At 31.3% G+C, this 13,806-nt stretch overlaps 2 protein-coding genes and 1 long non-coding RNA gene across 16 annotated transcripts; 1 reads left to right on the top strand and 2 right to left on the bottom strand.

The window, feature by feature from the left end:
• Nucleotides 1–1,200: 1,200 nt before the first annotated feature.
• LOC108817738 (nucleolin 2) lies at nt 1,201–13,546 on the bottom strand. Of its 14 annotated transcripts, none has more exons than XM_056990506.1 (14): nt 13,416–13,546; nt 13,262–13,326; nt 13,005–13,148; nt 12,797–12,922; nt 12,441–12,560; nt 12,197–12,361; nt 3,168–3,333; nt 2,755–3,050; nt 2,518–2,561; nt 2,368–2,426; nt 2,134–2,277; nt 1,923–2,045; nt 1,721–1,848; nt 1,201–1,622 (listed from the first exon to the last, which is right to left on the bottom strand). In XM_056990506.1, the coding sequence occupies exons 1-8, from the start codon at nt 13,443–13,445 to the stop codon at nt 3,042–3,044; spliced, it is 825 nt and encodes a 274-aa protein (XP_056846486.1). In that variant the 5' UTR covers nt 13,446–13,546; the 3' UTR covers nt 1,201–1,622; nt 1,721–1,848; nt 1,923–2,045; nt 2,134–2,277; nt 2,368–2,426; nt 2,518–2,561; nt 2,755–3,041. The 14 variants fall into 14 exon arrangements, with proteins under 14 accessions (XP_056846486.1, XP_018446008.1, XP_018446009.1 ...); XM_018590506.2 differs by having other exon boundaries at nt 2,518–2,820; nt 2,910–3,050; XM_018590507.2 differs by having other exon boundaries at nt 2,910–3,050.
• LOC108815228 (nucleolin 1-like) lies at nt 1,273–2,541 on the bottom strand. Its single transcript, XM_056990924.1, has 6 exons — nt 2,518–2,541; nt 2,368–2,426; nt 2,134–2,277; nt 1,923–2,045; nt 1,574–1,622; nt 1,273–1,296 (listed from the first exon to the last, which is right to left on the bottom strand). The coding sequence occupies exons 1-6, from the start codon at nt 2,539–2,541 to the stop codon at nt 1,273–1,275; spliced, it is 423 nt and encodes a 140-aa protein (XP_056846904.1).
• LOC108810675 (uncharacterized) lies at nt 6,963–7,964 on the top strand. The gene is made up of 4 exons (XR_001943156.2): nt 6,963–7,096; nt 7,527–7,573; nt 7,653–7,689; nt 7,783–7,964. It is a non-coding gene; the product is annotated as an uncharacterized LOC108810675 (long non-coding RNA).
• Nucleotides 13,547–13,806: the final 260 nt, after the last annotated feature.

Below are 13,806 nucleotides of genomic sequence, written 5' to 3'. Positions count from 1 at the left end.
ATATATCGATCCAAGAGTTCTTCAGATATGCATTCTTGTCTAGATGACGAACATATGCTATGCCATTGCACTTACTAGTCAAGTTGAAGCTTATTGAAAATAAAAAAAAATGTATGCCATATGATGCCTACCTCTCTATCCAAGATCTAATTAATATGGCAACCAAATTGAATATGATAAGACATTGATGATGGTTCTATTCCAAAGTTGGGATTTATCTCAAAGATCATTCAGCGTGATGGTCTCGTGCTTGAAGCCGATTGTCCACTCAAGAGCTCATTGCATGGAGAGTACAAAAAACGGTAAGTCTTTGTATATGTTTTCATTTTGCCATCACTTTTTCACTTGCAGCATTTGACTGTATTTTGGTCTTATTTACTTTATTCGAAGAGTTAGCCAATTATCTTTTACTTATATAATTACAGTAATCAAATAGCTAGTACTAATAATCTATAGTTATTGGTTTAATTTATTTTACATCATATTTACTTAATGATATTTTATATTTTAAATTAATTTATCCTCAAAATTTCTTTATATTTTGATGATTTTTGCTGTTTTTTGTCCATATCTTTATCAAATATTTTCTTGCATGTTCTTATATAAGATGGGTACAAGTTTGTTGTACCATTATCCAGGGGTTTAACATTATTTACTACTGAAATACCAAAGCTTTTTGAGCCATATAATGATATGAATTCATTTGAGATAGCTGGATTTCTTGAAGCTGTGACATCTTAGACATATTGAGGGTAGAAATTAATGGTGCCTCATGGCAGTGTTGACAGAGGCTGGAATTTGATGTTTGAATACAAAACAGGGTTCCATGAAAACAAGTTGTATTACTCTCTAAACCATTCGTTAAGCTGCAAATGCACTCAGCCTTCTTTGGAATATTTACAAAACCATTTTGTTACCAACTTTCATATGTTTGAGGTGCCATGGTCTATGACTGTAGATAGTTTTGTATCAAGAAAGTTACAAAATTCAAATACGTAAATTGAATTTTGTCTCAAAACATGAGCATATTCCTCCTTATCAAGGGACCCGGAGTGACTGCAGAGAGATCGGAACGAGAAAGAAGCAAAAGAGCAAGATGCAAGTTCAAATAAGGTCGCTGCTAGTAGGTGATCATTGTGCTTTTAGTTTTAACATCGAAACATAAATACAATAATACAATAATACAAATGAAAGCAGATGATGATCATTAGTGTTTATTTTAAGATTCAGAAAAATGAAAAAAACAGCATAAAAGTGCAGGTTGCATTTATTTCACAAAGATACAAACAACTTAACCTGCATTTATTTCACAAAGATACAAACAACTTAGAGATTGTCTTTGTCTTCTCCCAGTAGATCCGAGAGCTTTCTACTCTTTAAAGTCATCTTAGCCCTTCTTAACTAAAATAAACAACTATGGTAATAAATAAACAAGAATCAAGAATCAAAATGATGTAACTGGGGAAAGACAGCAATGACGACGACGAGGGTGGACGGTATATATTCTCCGCGCACTGAAAAGCTTAACAATTATTTTGTGTTCTCCAATGTAGCTCCCATCAAGATCGAGCACCTTTTCTTCCGCACATTCTCCATAAACATACACGGCAGCTGCACCTATGCTGTAAAAAAATTAAAAATCAAAACAAAGACACAAAGTCCTCTGAGGTTAAGGATTTGCTTTGCTTTAATAAAAGAAAAAATAAGCCAATGCACAAACCGCTTGTGAATCTGGATTTCGGTGACCTCTCCACATGAAGAAAAATGTGTAGTCAATAACTCAATACTTTCTTGATATCAGTCTTACTAAGACTAGTGTCATATCCTTGAACTACTACCACAGGGCGGCTACAGTAATATATATGTTATCAAGACATCCCCAAAGAAAGAGCATACCAAAAAATTAAAATTATTTATGTTACCAGTCTGCATCTTTAGGAAACGGATGAGGATCAGCAATGACATTCCAGCCTCCCATGTCACGTCCACTAAGCTGCAACGCCTTGTCCACTGCCCCTTCTCCGAGAAAATAAACAAAACCAAAACTGCGTGTGAAACAAAAGAACATAAAAGTTAGCATATAGATAAACTTTAGTTGAGATGGGAATAATACTGGAGGAAGGAGCCACACACCTGTGGAGAGTATTATTGGGTAGTACGCTGATGTAAACATCAGTGATCTCTCCACATGAAGAGAAATGTTTTCTCAACGCGTTTACTACATCATCATGGGGAAGGTCAGTGTTATATCCCTTCACACGAATCCTCCCAATGTAGCTACAATAATTTGATTGCACGAGATATGATTGTTATTACCAAGATATAAGAATCGACAAATCCTACAGACACACAGCTAGCAGTTCTTACCTGTTTTTTGGTCTGATTTTCTTAGCATCACTTTCATTCAATGTCAGCAGACTCATCCCCTATGGTACAAAAAAAAGATCAAATCAAAAAACCATCCCTCAAGAAACAAACAGAGGTTAAAAGATAGAGCTCGGATATGAAGAAGATTACTTTGGTGGTCGCGTATTCCTCCATTGGAGACAAGTTGAGAAGATCTGCTTAGATAGGTTTTCGAAAAGCGGCTTTGTTATATAAAATTAGGTCTCCTGGGTTCCGAAGAAGGTGTTTATAATTGAATTTCTTATGTTTTAAAAGGTTTTTATATGACCTAGCTTTATTTATAATAAGATTTTATGGGCCTTAAATTTATATCGGCCCTGAACTAAGCCCATGTAGCCTTGATCTTACCAAGGAATTAACAAAGTTGATTTTGATACCACGTTTTATCGGATTGATTGATGATGAGTTGAGATACTGGATAAATACGAAAGTTTGAAAATCGTATTCCTTCTTGCAAGGTTAAATAGTATCAAGAGATGAAGAGAATGGCTGATTAAATTTACCGGAGGACGGCTAGACATGGCGAGGAGGGGTTAGAGAGTGCAGTGTCAGTCTGTCAGGCCGTCGCATCAATCAACCAAAAAGAGCAAACCCAAATCTCGAAGAGGTAGGCGGAGCCGAATCAGTACATATTATCAGAAGGTCTGGAAGAAAAAGAAATTTAAATAAGCAAACATGCATTCTTTAGGCATTATACGGTCATGCATAAACTCAGGATTCAGGGTTTATAATATGTACACCTTACTAAATTTTAGAGGTACCTTTTCTAATGGTATATCTGGTGTGGATTTGAATTGATTGACTACACTGCAGCCAGACTGAACTGAGCGCATATGCACCAACCGTACGGGAAAAATTCGTAGCATCAGATGGTCAACATTATTCCCTTCCTTTCGGCACAAGCATCTCCTCATCCTCTTGCTGCTGCTAAAAATGAACAAACAGCACCATGAACAAGACTTCTCACTAAAGTAAAAGCCAATCGATTCAAACTCTAACCAAATAAGAAAAAAAAAACCTAAGGGATAAGCTAAATAAACAATCAGAAGCAGAGATTCAGGGCGAATGCAAAACGAGAACATCAAGTAACCATAGAGAGTGATGAATCGGGAGATTACATGGAGTCATCATAGTCGTTGGCCGGAGAACGGTATGATTGAGAGACCGACGACCATGGACAAATCAAAGTGACGAGAGATATACAATCGCTCGTTAAACTCTCTCTGCTTCGGACTTCGGTAATTTGAGAACGGGCTACAATTGTATTTTCAGTACACTCCCTTCCTTCGTACTCATACGAGGTTGGGTCTTTTCTAACACGAGGGACCAATGAATATGCGACACGTATAATCTTGGGGCGATGATGATGTTGTCATACAAATCTCTCCTCAAGACTGGTCTGATTATTGTATTTAGAATTTTATAGGACTGGTTTTTTTGTCTAAATTCTCCCTCATTGGATATCTGAATGTTGTATTTGTAATACTTCTTACAGATCTATGGTTATGATATAGCATTTTTAAAAATCCTATCAAATCCCACCTCCCCGTTTGGAATATATCACTAGAGTATACAAGAGAGGTAAGTGTCAGCGAAAAGAAAAATCCCGTTCTTATTAATCAAGGAGTAAATTTGGAGAATAACCTTTATTTTGTATGTTATTTATATGAGTGTCATACTGACATGGCGACACCATATTCACTCTCAGCCCATTTATAGAATCACCTTCAATTCACTAGAATAATTACATTCCAATGTCATTGTGGTTGCAACTGAATAATCGCCTTATACCATACTTTCTTATACAATCCATTTATACCAACCATGACGTTGGAATAATTATTGATCGTTGATTAATTTCGTTGGCATTAATTACGCAGTCATGTTTCATCGATTTCATATACCACGTTGTATTATATGCGATACAATAATAAAAATAATACCAAGAGTTTCATATAATTGAAGCACTCATGAACACAATATGAAATATGGTCATATTTCTTTTGGATGTATGGAGGTATTGTTACTTATAATCGATTTAAACAGTGCTTTCAATATTTTTTCAATATTTTTATAGAGGATAGTGAAATAGCAAAAAATCATTTTATATCGAGTGCAATACAATACAAAACTTTTTATATTTAGACTTTGAGTTAAATATTAATTAAATATTGTTCTCTATATTAATTTATTTTTTCAATACTTTTATAGAAATAGCGAAAAAGCATTTTATATCGAGTGCGATACAATATAAAACTTTTTATATTTAGACTTTGCTTTAGATCAAAATTAAATTGATAAAAATATTTAAATTGTTTAAAAACTATACACAACTGATTTAGGAATGTCATAATTACTTTACGTTCATTTGAAAATTTATAAAGGGATGCTTACCTATTTCCAAATCAATCACGTATATATTGATTTAAACACATACATAAATGTGAGTCTATCTATTTTAAATAAATGGCATTAATTACGCAATCATTTCATGTATATGGTCGTGTATATATCTATAGTAAGTCAATATGGTCATGTATAATGACATTAATTACGCAATCATTTAATGTATAAATTTTATATGGTAAAAACAATTTTGCAGAAACAAATACAAACTTGATTTTATTTTTGTCCGAAAGAAGCATCTATGGTAATTATGTATAAACTTATTAACATTGTCAATTTTGTGTATTAATTTAGTGACTTTAATTAGGTTTCAGTTTGGAAAATACTGCTGTCATTTAGCCTTGGTATTCACGGTCTTCATGTGATCCGTCCATCATGATTACACAATCATTCATTTTAATAATATGTTCGATGTTCGATTTTGACAATTATGCTGTCATTTTATGTCTTAATTAGGCCTTTGAGTGATTGACAAGCGCAATATCGGGTATTAGTTGCCAAAATATTTGCGGAATTTTAAATTTGGTGCCTGAGATCTAAACATATATATAAGGATAGTGGAGGTAAGCCATTCCGCTACCAAATCCCCACAAAGCATCTTCGTAGAGTCATAACTAAACCTTTTAGCCATGGCTGCCATGAACTTGATCTCCGAGTTGAAACCGTTCAAGTCAATATGGAAGGTTAAGGTTAAGATCATCAGTTTTTGGAACCAATATTCAGTTGCGGGTGGTGAGACCATTGAAATGGTTTTTGTCGATGATAATTCGCCTATGGAAACAATATTCTGCTCAGGATGGTGAGACTATCAAATTGGTTTTGGTTGATTCCAACGTGAGTACAAACTTGGTTTGATTCTATATTTGAAGCAATCGTCTGTTTTTATTAAAGCTTTTAATTATTTTTATTGGGTGTATTATCAACAGGATATAAAAGTTTGTGGAGAATTGAGGTGAAGATTTCGCCTATGGAAGCAATATTCTTTTCAAAGTGGTGAAACTATCAAAATGGTTTCATCAATTATTAGCTTCATTATATATATTTTATTTTTTCATGTGTTCTTTTTAAAGATTCTAACATTTCTGTTATCAGTGTATTTTTTTATAGAGTGGCTTCAAGTTTATGACAAATTTTTAGTTATTATGTTTAATATTAAAATTAATATTATGTTTATAAATGTTTAGTTAGGCAACATGTCCATCAAAAGTAAACCCTTATTTAATTAAATTAAGTATTTTTCAGAATACAAAAAATAATATTAAAATTAATATTATGTTTATAAATGTTTAGTTAGGTAACATGTCCATCAAAAGTAAGCTCTTATTTAATTAAAATTCTGCTTAATATTAAAATTAATTCTGTTTAATATTAAAATTCTGTTTAATTATTAAATTCTGTTTAATATTAAAATTAATATTATGTTTATAAATGTTTAGTTAGCAACATGTCCATCAAAAGTAAGCCCTTATTTAATTAAAATTAAATATTTTCAGAATAAAGAAATTATGAGAAAAAATATAAATATTAGTTTATAATTTCAGAAATAGTATATAATCATGCATGAAAAACTATTTGAACTCTTAAATCATAATCATAACAAACAAAAACAACCCGAAACAAAAAAAAATCATAAAAAGATGCAAATTTGAACTTTTAAATTTTACCAGATTAGTAAATAGTTTTTTGTGTAAATTAACACATTTTTTCTAAAATTACAATTATAAATGATCCTGGCCTAACTTATACAATAGAAAACATAATTACATAGATATCAAAAAATTAAGATTGATCATATATAAATTTGAACCTACTATATATTATAAATTTTAGTTTTATACATTATCATACGCAATGCGCAGATCTTATCCTAGTAGACGTTTATTTTGCTTACCTCTGTACATGGGCCTCTACAGAACTTTAACACCAAGAAGAGACTGGATGCAATGTTTTGGGTAGCGCTGGGATTTTGACCCGAACTGATTGGTCCGAACCGAACCGAACCGAGCATTAAGGAAATCGGTTAGGGTTCGGTTATCAGGAACAAACCGATCGGAACATGTTTTAAAATGTTCGGTTAGTGTCTCGGTTCGGTTCGTGATATCCGATCGGTTAACCGAAATTTAACCTACCTATATATACGTCTTATTAACCTTATGTGTCGGCTCAACCTAAGAAACCTAATCTGTCGCTCTTTCTCTCTCAAATCCGTGCCTTCGCGTCTCCAGTTCTCAACCCCTGTAATCTCGTCTTCTTCGTCTGATTCTCACATCTTTCCGACCACAAGGTAGGTTCTTCACTCACTTATGTAATTTTGTGTAGTTCTTGAGTTTGGTTTTGTATTTGCAATCGATTTGAGAGTTAAGGTTTTTGTCGAAACCAGTTAAGGATTTATGGTTTGGGTTGAATGATGAATGATTATTAATTTGACAGTTTATCTTAGAGTTTGTTTATCGATTTTCAGATTATGGTTTGAGTTTGCGATTGATTTGGGTGTTAAGGGTTATAATCGAAATTAATTATTAGGTTATGATTTGGTTTGAAAGATGAAACGGTTACAAATATGAGAATGTCTTGAATAATGATGAGTTGGATGATTTGATATTTAGACATTTAGGGTGGATTCAGGTCAAGGTTTAGTCTTTTAACGAGTGTCTTGTGCTTATCTGTTGATACTCTCTTTCTCTCTAACTTGATTTTTTTATCTTATTATGTAGATGTGAGGCTGTGAAGACAATGATGAACTACATAGAAGAGTCATTAGGTAATCAGTTGGCTTCTTCCTTTAATATTTCATATGTTTTTAATGCTGATTGTGACTCTCTTTCTTTTTCATTTTGTAGATACTCTGCAAGTTTCATATGAATCTTAGAATCTAAGGTAATGTTCTTCTGTTACTTACCTGGTTTTAGTGTCTTTTGTGCATTGTTGTTCTGTTTTCTTCACTGATATTTTCACTTCAACAAGTTGCAGGTTTCAGTGTGAGCCTCATCGTGACCTTTCTTTCCTGTATTTTGTTTAGTTAACTCTTTCTGCTTTGTTGGACATTCTAAGACGTTTGGAATTTTATGAATCATGCTTCTTTGTAGTGTGTATTGGAAAGAGGAGAGTTTAAGAATGTTGGACTTTTGTTTTTACTGATAATTTTTTTTTGGGTCATAACGAAAACCGAAGATAACCGATTAAACGAAATATCCGAATTAAACCGATTTTTTGTTTATTTCGTAAATATTATAAAATTTCGGTTATTTACGGAAATAAAATGAAAACCGAAAATAACCGACTTCCGAACCGAACCGAATTAATTTCGGAATTTATTTTTAAATTTCCGGTTAACCAAAAATCAATGGTTCAATTCAGTTCGGTTTCGGAAAACCGAAATCGCAGGCCTAGTTTTGGGTTACTGGGATTAGCTTGTTTTCGCTAGGAAATTTTGCTTATGTATCATGTTATTTAATTTTGTTTATTATTTAATAATGTTTTTAATTATACTTTTAACTTATCTATTATATTTTGCTTATGTGTCATGTTTTCCATGATTTTAGGTATTGATTTAAATTTTCTCTTTATTATATAGTAAAACCAAATTTATTATAATAATAATATATTATATTAACTAATTAATTATAAATTAGTATGATCAATTGTCAATATATATAAATATATTTTTTTTAAAAGAAGATAATTCTCATATTGATATTTTTGTTGTTATCTAGAAAATCAAATTTTTATATTTATACAAGATTAAGACATAAAACAATTTATAATTAAATATTAATCAATCAAAAAGTAATTTTGTTTATGTGTCATATTTTCTATGATTTTAGTTTTTTTATCTATTATTATATTATAATAACTGTATATTAATAATAGATTATAAGTTATATTAGCTAATTGATTATAAACTAATATGATAAAATCATTAAAATATCAAAAAAATAAGATAATTCTTATATATATATATATATATATATATATATATATATATATATATACTGTTGTTATCTGAAATTAATATTTTTATTATAAAGCATTAAGGTATACAACAACTTATAATTAAACATTAACCATTCAAAATATTTGTATAAAATATTTCTAATATATAAGTTTTAAAAAACTTTATCACAGTAATAAACATAATTTTAGGTGTTTGACTTATTATATATTTAAACGAATTTTATATTTAATAATATTAGATTATATTTTATATTGCCTAATTGAGTATAAATTATGAAATAAATATTTTTAAACAATAAGATAATTCATGAGAAATTGTCAAAAATACCATTTCATAGTACCACTTTTCATGTTTACACTAACCACTTTTACCACTACTTTTAATGAAGGGTCTAGATTAAAGGTTTAGGATTAGGGTTTAGATTTAATGTTTTAGGGTTTAAGGTATATAGTTTAGGGTTTAGAGTTTAAGATTTAGGGTTTAGAGTTAAGGATTTAGGGTTTATAGTTTAGACTTTAGGGTTTAGGGTTTAGGATATTGAATTTAGGGTATATAGTTTAGGGTTTAGGGTTTCGAGTTGAAGATTTTGGGTTTAGGGTTAGAATTGGAGGTTTAGGAATTATAATTTTGAAAAACATATAAAAACAAAGATATAAGAGTCTTTACCATTTTAATAAATAAGGTATTATTGAAAATGTGTCTTTAGTGGTGGTAAAGATGAATAATGGTACTTTGAAAGTGGTATTTTGAAAATTCCCCATAATTCATATATTTTTTTTTTGTTACCTGGAAATAATATTTTCTATTATAAAAGATTATGACATAGGAAAATTTATAATTAAATATTAATCAATCAAAAAGTGATTTGTTTATGTGTCATATTTTCCATAATTTTAGGGATTTTATTATACTATGAAAGAGAATTGTACATTAATAATATTAGATTATAAGTTATATTAGGCCATTAGCTAATTGATTATAAACTAATATGATAAAATCATCAAAATAAGATATACTTTAAAAAATAAATAAGATAACTTTATATCTTTTTTGTTATCTGTAAATAATATTTATTAATTATAGAACATTAAGATATAGAAATTTTTATAATTAAATATTAACCAATCAAAACTATTTATATAAAATGTTTTCTAAAATATTTTTAATACATATGTGATTTTAAAAGTCTATCACAATAATAAACATATATATATATATATATATTGATGATTTTTTATCACATATATATTTATGTTTGATTTAACTTTTTGTTAAAACATAAACAATTATTTATTATACTGATTTTTAAATTAATAAGACATAAATTAATATTTAGTTGTAAAAGGATTATTCTCGCAGGTGCGGGAATAACATCTAGTACAGAGGATATAATGAAAGTGCTTAGACGGGTGAATCACAAAGCTGGAAGAGGAGAGAACATATATGGAGCTACAATCTCAACTCCAGAGATCATCATATACTGAAATGAATTGATAACAACTGTTCTAGTGATTATGACTTCTTGGTACACAGTGTCGCTCGACAAGAATTTCATGCCTGAAACAAATTATTAAAAATACTGTCTGTTAAAGGTTCAAACCCATTACTTACCCCAAAATTTTGTTATTGTTACCCCAAAATTTCTCATATTATTTGGCACCTAAAATAGTTGCTTTATGGGCTTTAACCCAGCATCGGTTCTGGCAAAGATCCAGTGTCTCGATTAAGGGGGATGTATTCAATTTAGCATTTGATGTAGGCCTGCGATTTTTGTCCGAACCGAATGGGCCGAACCGGACCGAACCGGTTTTTTTCGGTTTTCGGTTCGGTTCGGTTTTCAATTCGGTTCAATTCGGTATGGGTTTGAAAATTAATTCGGTTATCGGTTCGGTTCGGTTCGGTTTTTGATTTTTAAAAATAAAAATAAAAATTGTAAAAACCGGAAATAACCGAAAATAACCGATAATAACCGAAAATAACCGAAAAACCGAACCGAAAATAACCGAATAACCCAAAAATAACCGAAACTATCCGAAATAACCGACTTTAACCGAAAATACCCGAATATTTTGGAAAAACTATACCAAAATTAACCGAAATTTTTTAAAATCGGTTATTTTCGGAAATAAATTTGAAAACCGAAAAAAACCGATAACCGAACCGAACCGAACCGAAATTTCATTCGGTTTATTTCGGAATTTTTTTTTAAAACTTTGGTTAACCGAAAACCGACGGTTCGGTTCGGTTCGGTTTCGGAAACCCGAAGTCGCAGGGCTAATTTGATGTGATTTGATTTTTAATGGAGTTTTAGATGATTTTAATAAGTTGCAGAGATTTAGGTGATTTTTGTTAAACTACTCTATAATATCACCTAAAACAATGGGATTTGAATTTTTTTTTTTTTTAAAAAAAAGAAACTCCACTCAAACACCCTAAAATCACCTTAAAATTTTTAAAATCCCATAACTTAAAATATTTTCAATAACAGTGGATTTCAGAGTACTTTACGAAATACCAAATTCAATAACAGTTGATTTTAGATGAGTTTTTAAAATTCATGTTTGAATAACAGTGGATTTGTGATTTTAATACAAATCACCTGAAATTCTCAGTTGAATACACCCCCGAAGCTTTCTCAGGCATTGATTCAAAATCTTTGTTGTTTAACAAGAATAAGATGTCTCGTAACTTCATAGAGAGCAAACGGAGAAGCATATAACAATCAAGACCATATTCGGTGTCGCTGGAATCATTACTTGGGACAAGTTCTCGTGCTTATCTGCAAAGTTCCTAATCCTACCAACAAAGTTTAGCTCATTAAAACATTTAATGGCTCGAGATTCATTACTCAAATTGTTTGACTCTTTAAAAGAAACTTTTCCCGAGTTAATGGTTTTGCTCTGTTTATGTGGTGCCTACTCAGCGTTACTAGCCGATCGATCAAATACATCCTGAAAATGTACTGTTGAAAATGTACTGTGACTGTTCATATTTTATACAAATTAATTTAATATATTTTATCCATAATAAATAGATAAAAATATCTAAAGTTATAGTTTAATATCCATTCTTATGTATAATTTAAAATAAACATTTTTTCATTTTATGTTAATTTTATATTCAATTAAATCAAAATTTATATCACAATATTGGTAAAAAAATAATAAAATTTAGAATATTAATATACTTTTATTTTTAAATATGTTCTAACTACACATGAAAACACCTACAAATACAAACTATATAGATGTCTTTGTTTCTCCCTCTCCCACTAGATCCGAGAGGTTCTCCCAGTAGTAGCCTAGTTATCTAAAATAGTAGCCTAGTTATCTAAAATAAACAAGGTAGGTATTACTTAGTTAGTTACCAAGAAAAAAGAAACAAGAATCTGTGATAAAAAAAAAAAAAACAAGAATCAAAATTATATACCTGGGCCAGCCATAATGACGACGACGAGGGTGGACAGTGTATATTCCATTCGTTATAATATGCTTAACAAGTATTTTGCATCCTCCCATGTAGGACCCATCAAGATCCAACACCTTGTCTTCTGCACCTTCTCCATAAAGATACACAGAAGCTACACCGATGGTGCTGTAAAAAAAAATCAAAACAAAAATTTTATTAGGCATTTGCTTTAATAAAAAGGACTGAAGCAAAGCCATGCACAAACCTATTGTGAAACTCGATATCCATGATCTGTCCACATGAAGAGAAATGATTAAACAACATTCTCTTGATTTCAGTCTTCCCAAGACCAGTGTCATATCCTTGGACAAAGGCAACAGGGTCCCTGCAATAATGTGGATAGGATGCGTTAGTAATTTAGAGAGGAATTGATAGTTGAGCCTATGTTAGAAGTGTGTGTATGTGTTAGCTACAGACGTGTAACTATTTCTATGATCAGTCTATATAGTCAGCTAAACTAAATAACTAACTTCAATTGCTCAAATCCAACAACACCTAAAACTAACTCTCGAAAGAAAGAGAATACCAACCCAGAAAAAAAAAAAACTCTTTGTTACCTACCAGTCTGCATTTTCCAGAAAAGGATAAGGCTCAACAATGACATTCCATCCACCAACGTCAGTTCCACTAAGTTGCATAGCCTTGTCAACTGTGCCTTGTCCTCCCAGAAAATAAATAAAACCACGACTGTGAAAAAGAAGAAAGCCGAAAGTTAAACTTGAGTTGAGCTGGGAATAATACTGACTACAGGAGGAAGTTAGTCACAAACTCGCTGAGTAAATTATCCGTGAGTACGTGGACACAAACATCCGTGATCTCTCCACATGAAGAGAAATGTTTTCTCAACGCGCTTTCCACATCATCTCGGGGAAGGTCGATGCTAAATCCCTTTACACGAATTCTCCCAATGTCGCTGCAACAATTTGATTGCAAATTCCACAGACAATTTAATAACTCAAAAGTGATAAATAACAAACAAAACCTTACAGACACCAAAAAAACAAAAAAAGCAATAAATCTCTTTACCGTTTTCGTGGTTTGGATCTCTTAGTAGTGGTTTCCCTTTCGTTCAATGTCAGTAGACTCATCCCCTATGTTACCAAAAGATCTAATAAATCAGTAACCATCCAGGTTAAGAGATCGACTACGAAGAAAGCTAAGAGGATAAGAAGGAGATTACTTTTGTCGCGCATCCCTCCGTTGGAGACATGTTGAGAAGATCGGCTTAGTTAGGTTCCCGATGAGGCGGCGTTTTTTTTTTTTGGGATCTAGGGTCTTGCCCCGTAGAAAGGTATTTATAACTGATTTTTTTTTTTAAATTGGATTTTGATATTATCTAACCTTGTATATATTTCTGGGCATCAAATTTATTCCGGGCCTAGACTAATCCAGCCCATATAAGTCTTAGACTAAGATGACCATACTTTTTTTCTTTTGATTTGAGAGATCAGAAAAATACTAAAATCCCAAACTCTAATCCAGCCCATATAAGTCTTAGACTAATCCAGCCATTCTACCTGCTATATACCCTAAATCCCAAACTCTAAAATTTTATGTAAATCCTAAACCCA

This window comes from Raphanus sativus, chromosome 7 (genome assembly GCF_000801105.2).
Source record: "Raphanus sativus cultivar WK10039 chromosome 7, ASM80110v3, whole genome shotgun sequence".
Taxonomy (NCBI): domain Eukaryota; kingdom Viridiplantae; phylum Streptophyta; class Magnoliopsida; order Brassicales; family Brassicaceae; genus Raphanus; species Raphanus sativus.
This window is presented reverse-complemented; position numbering and strand designations above follow the sequence as displayed.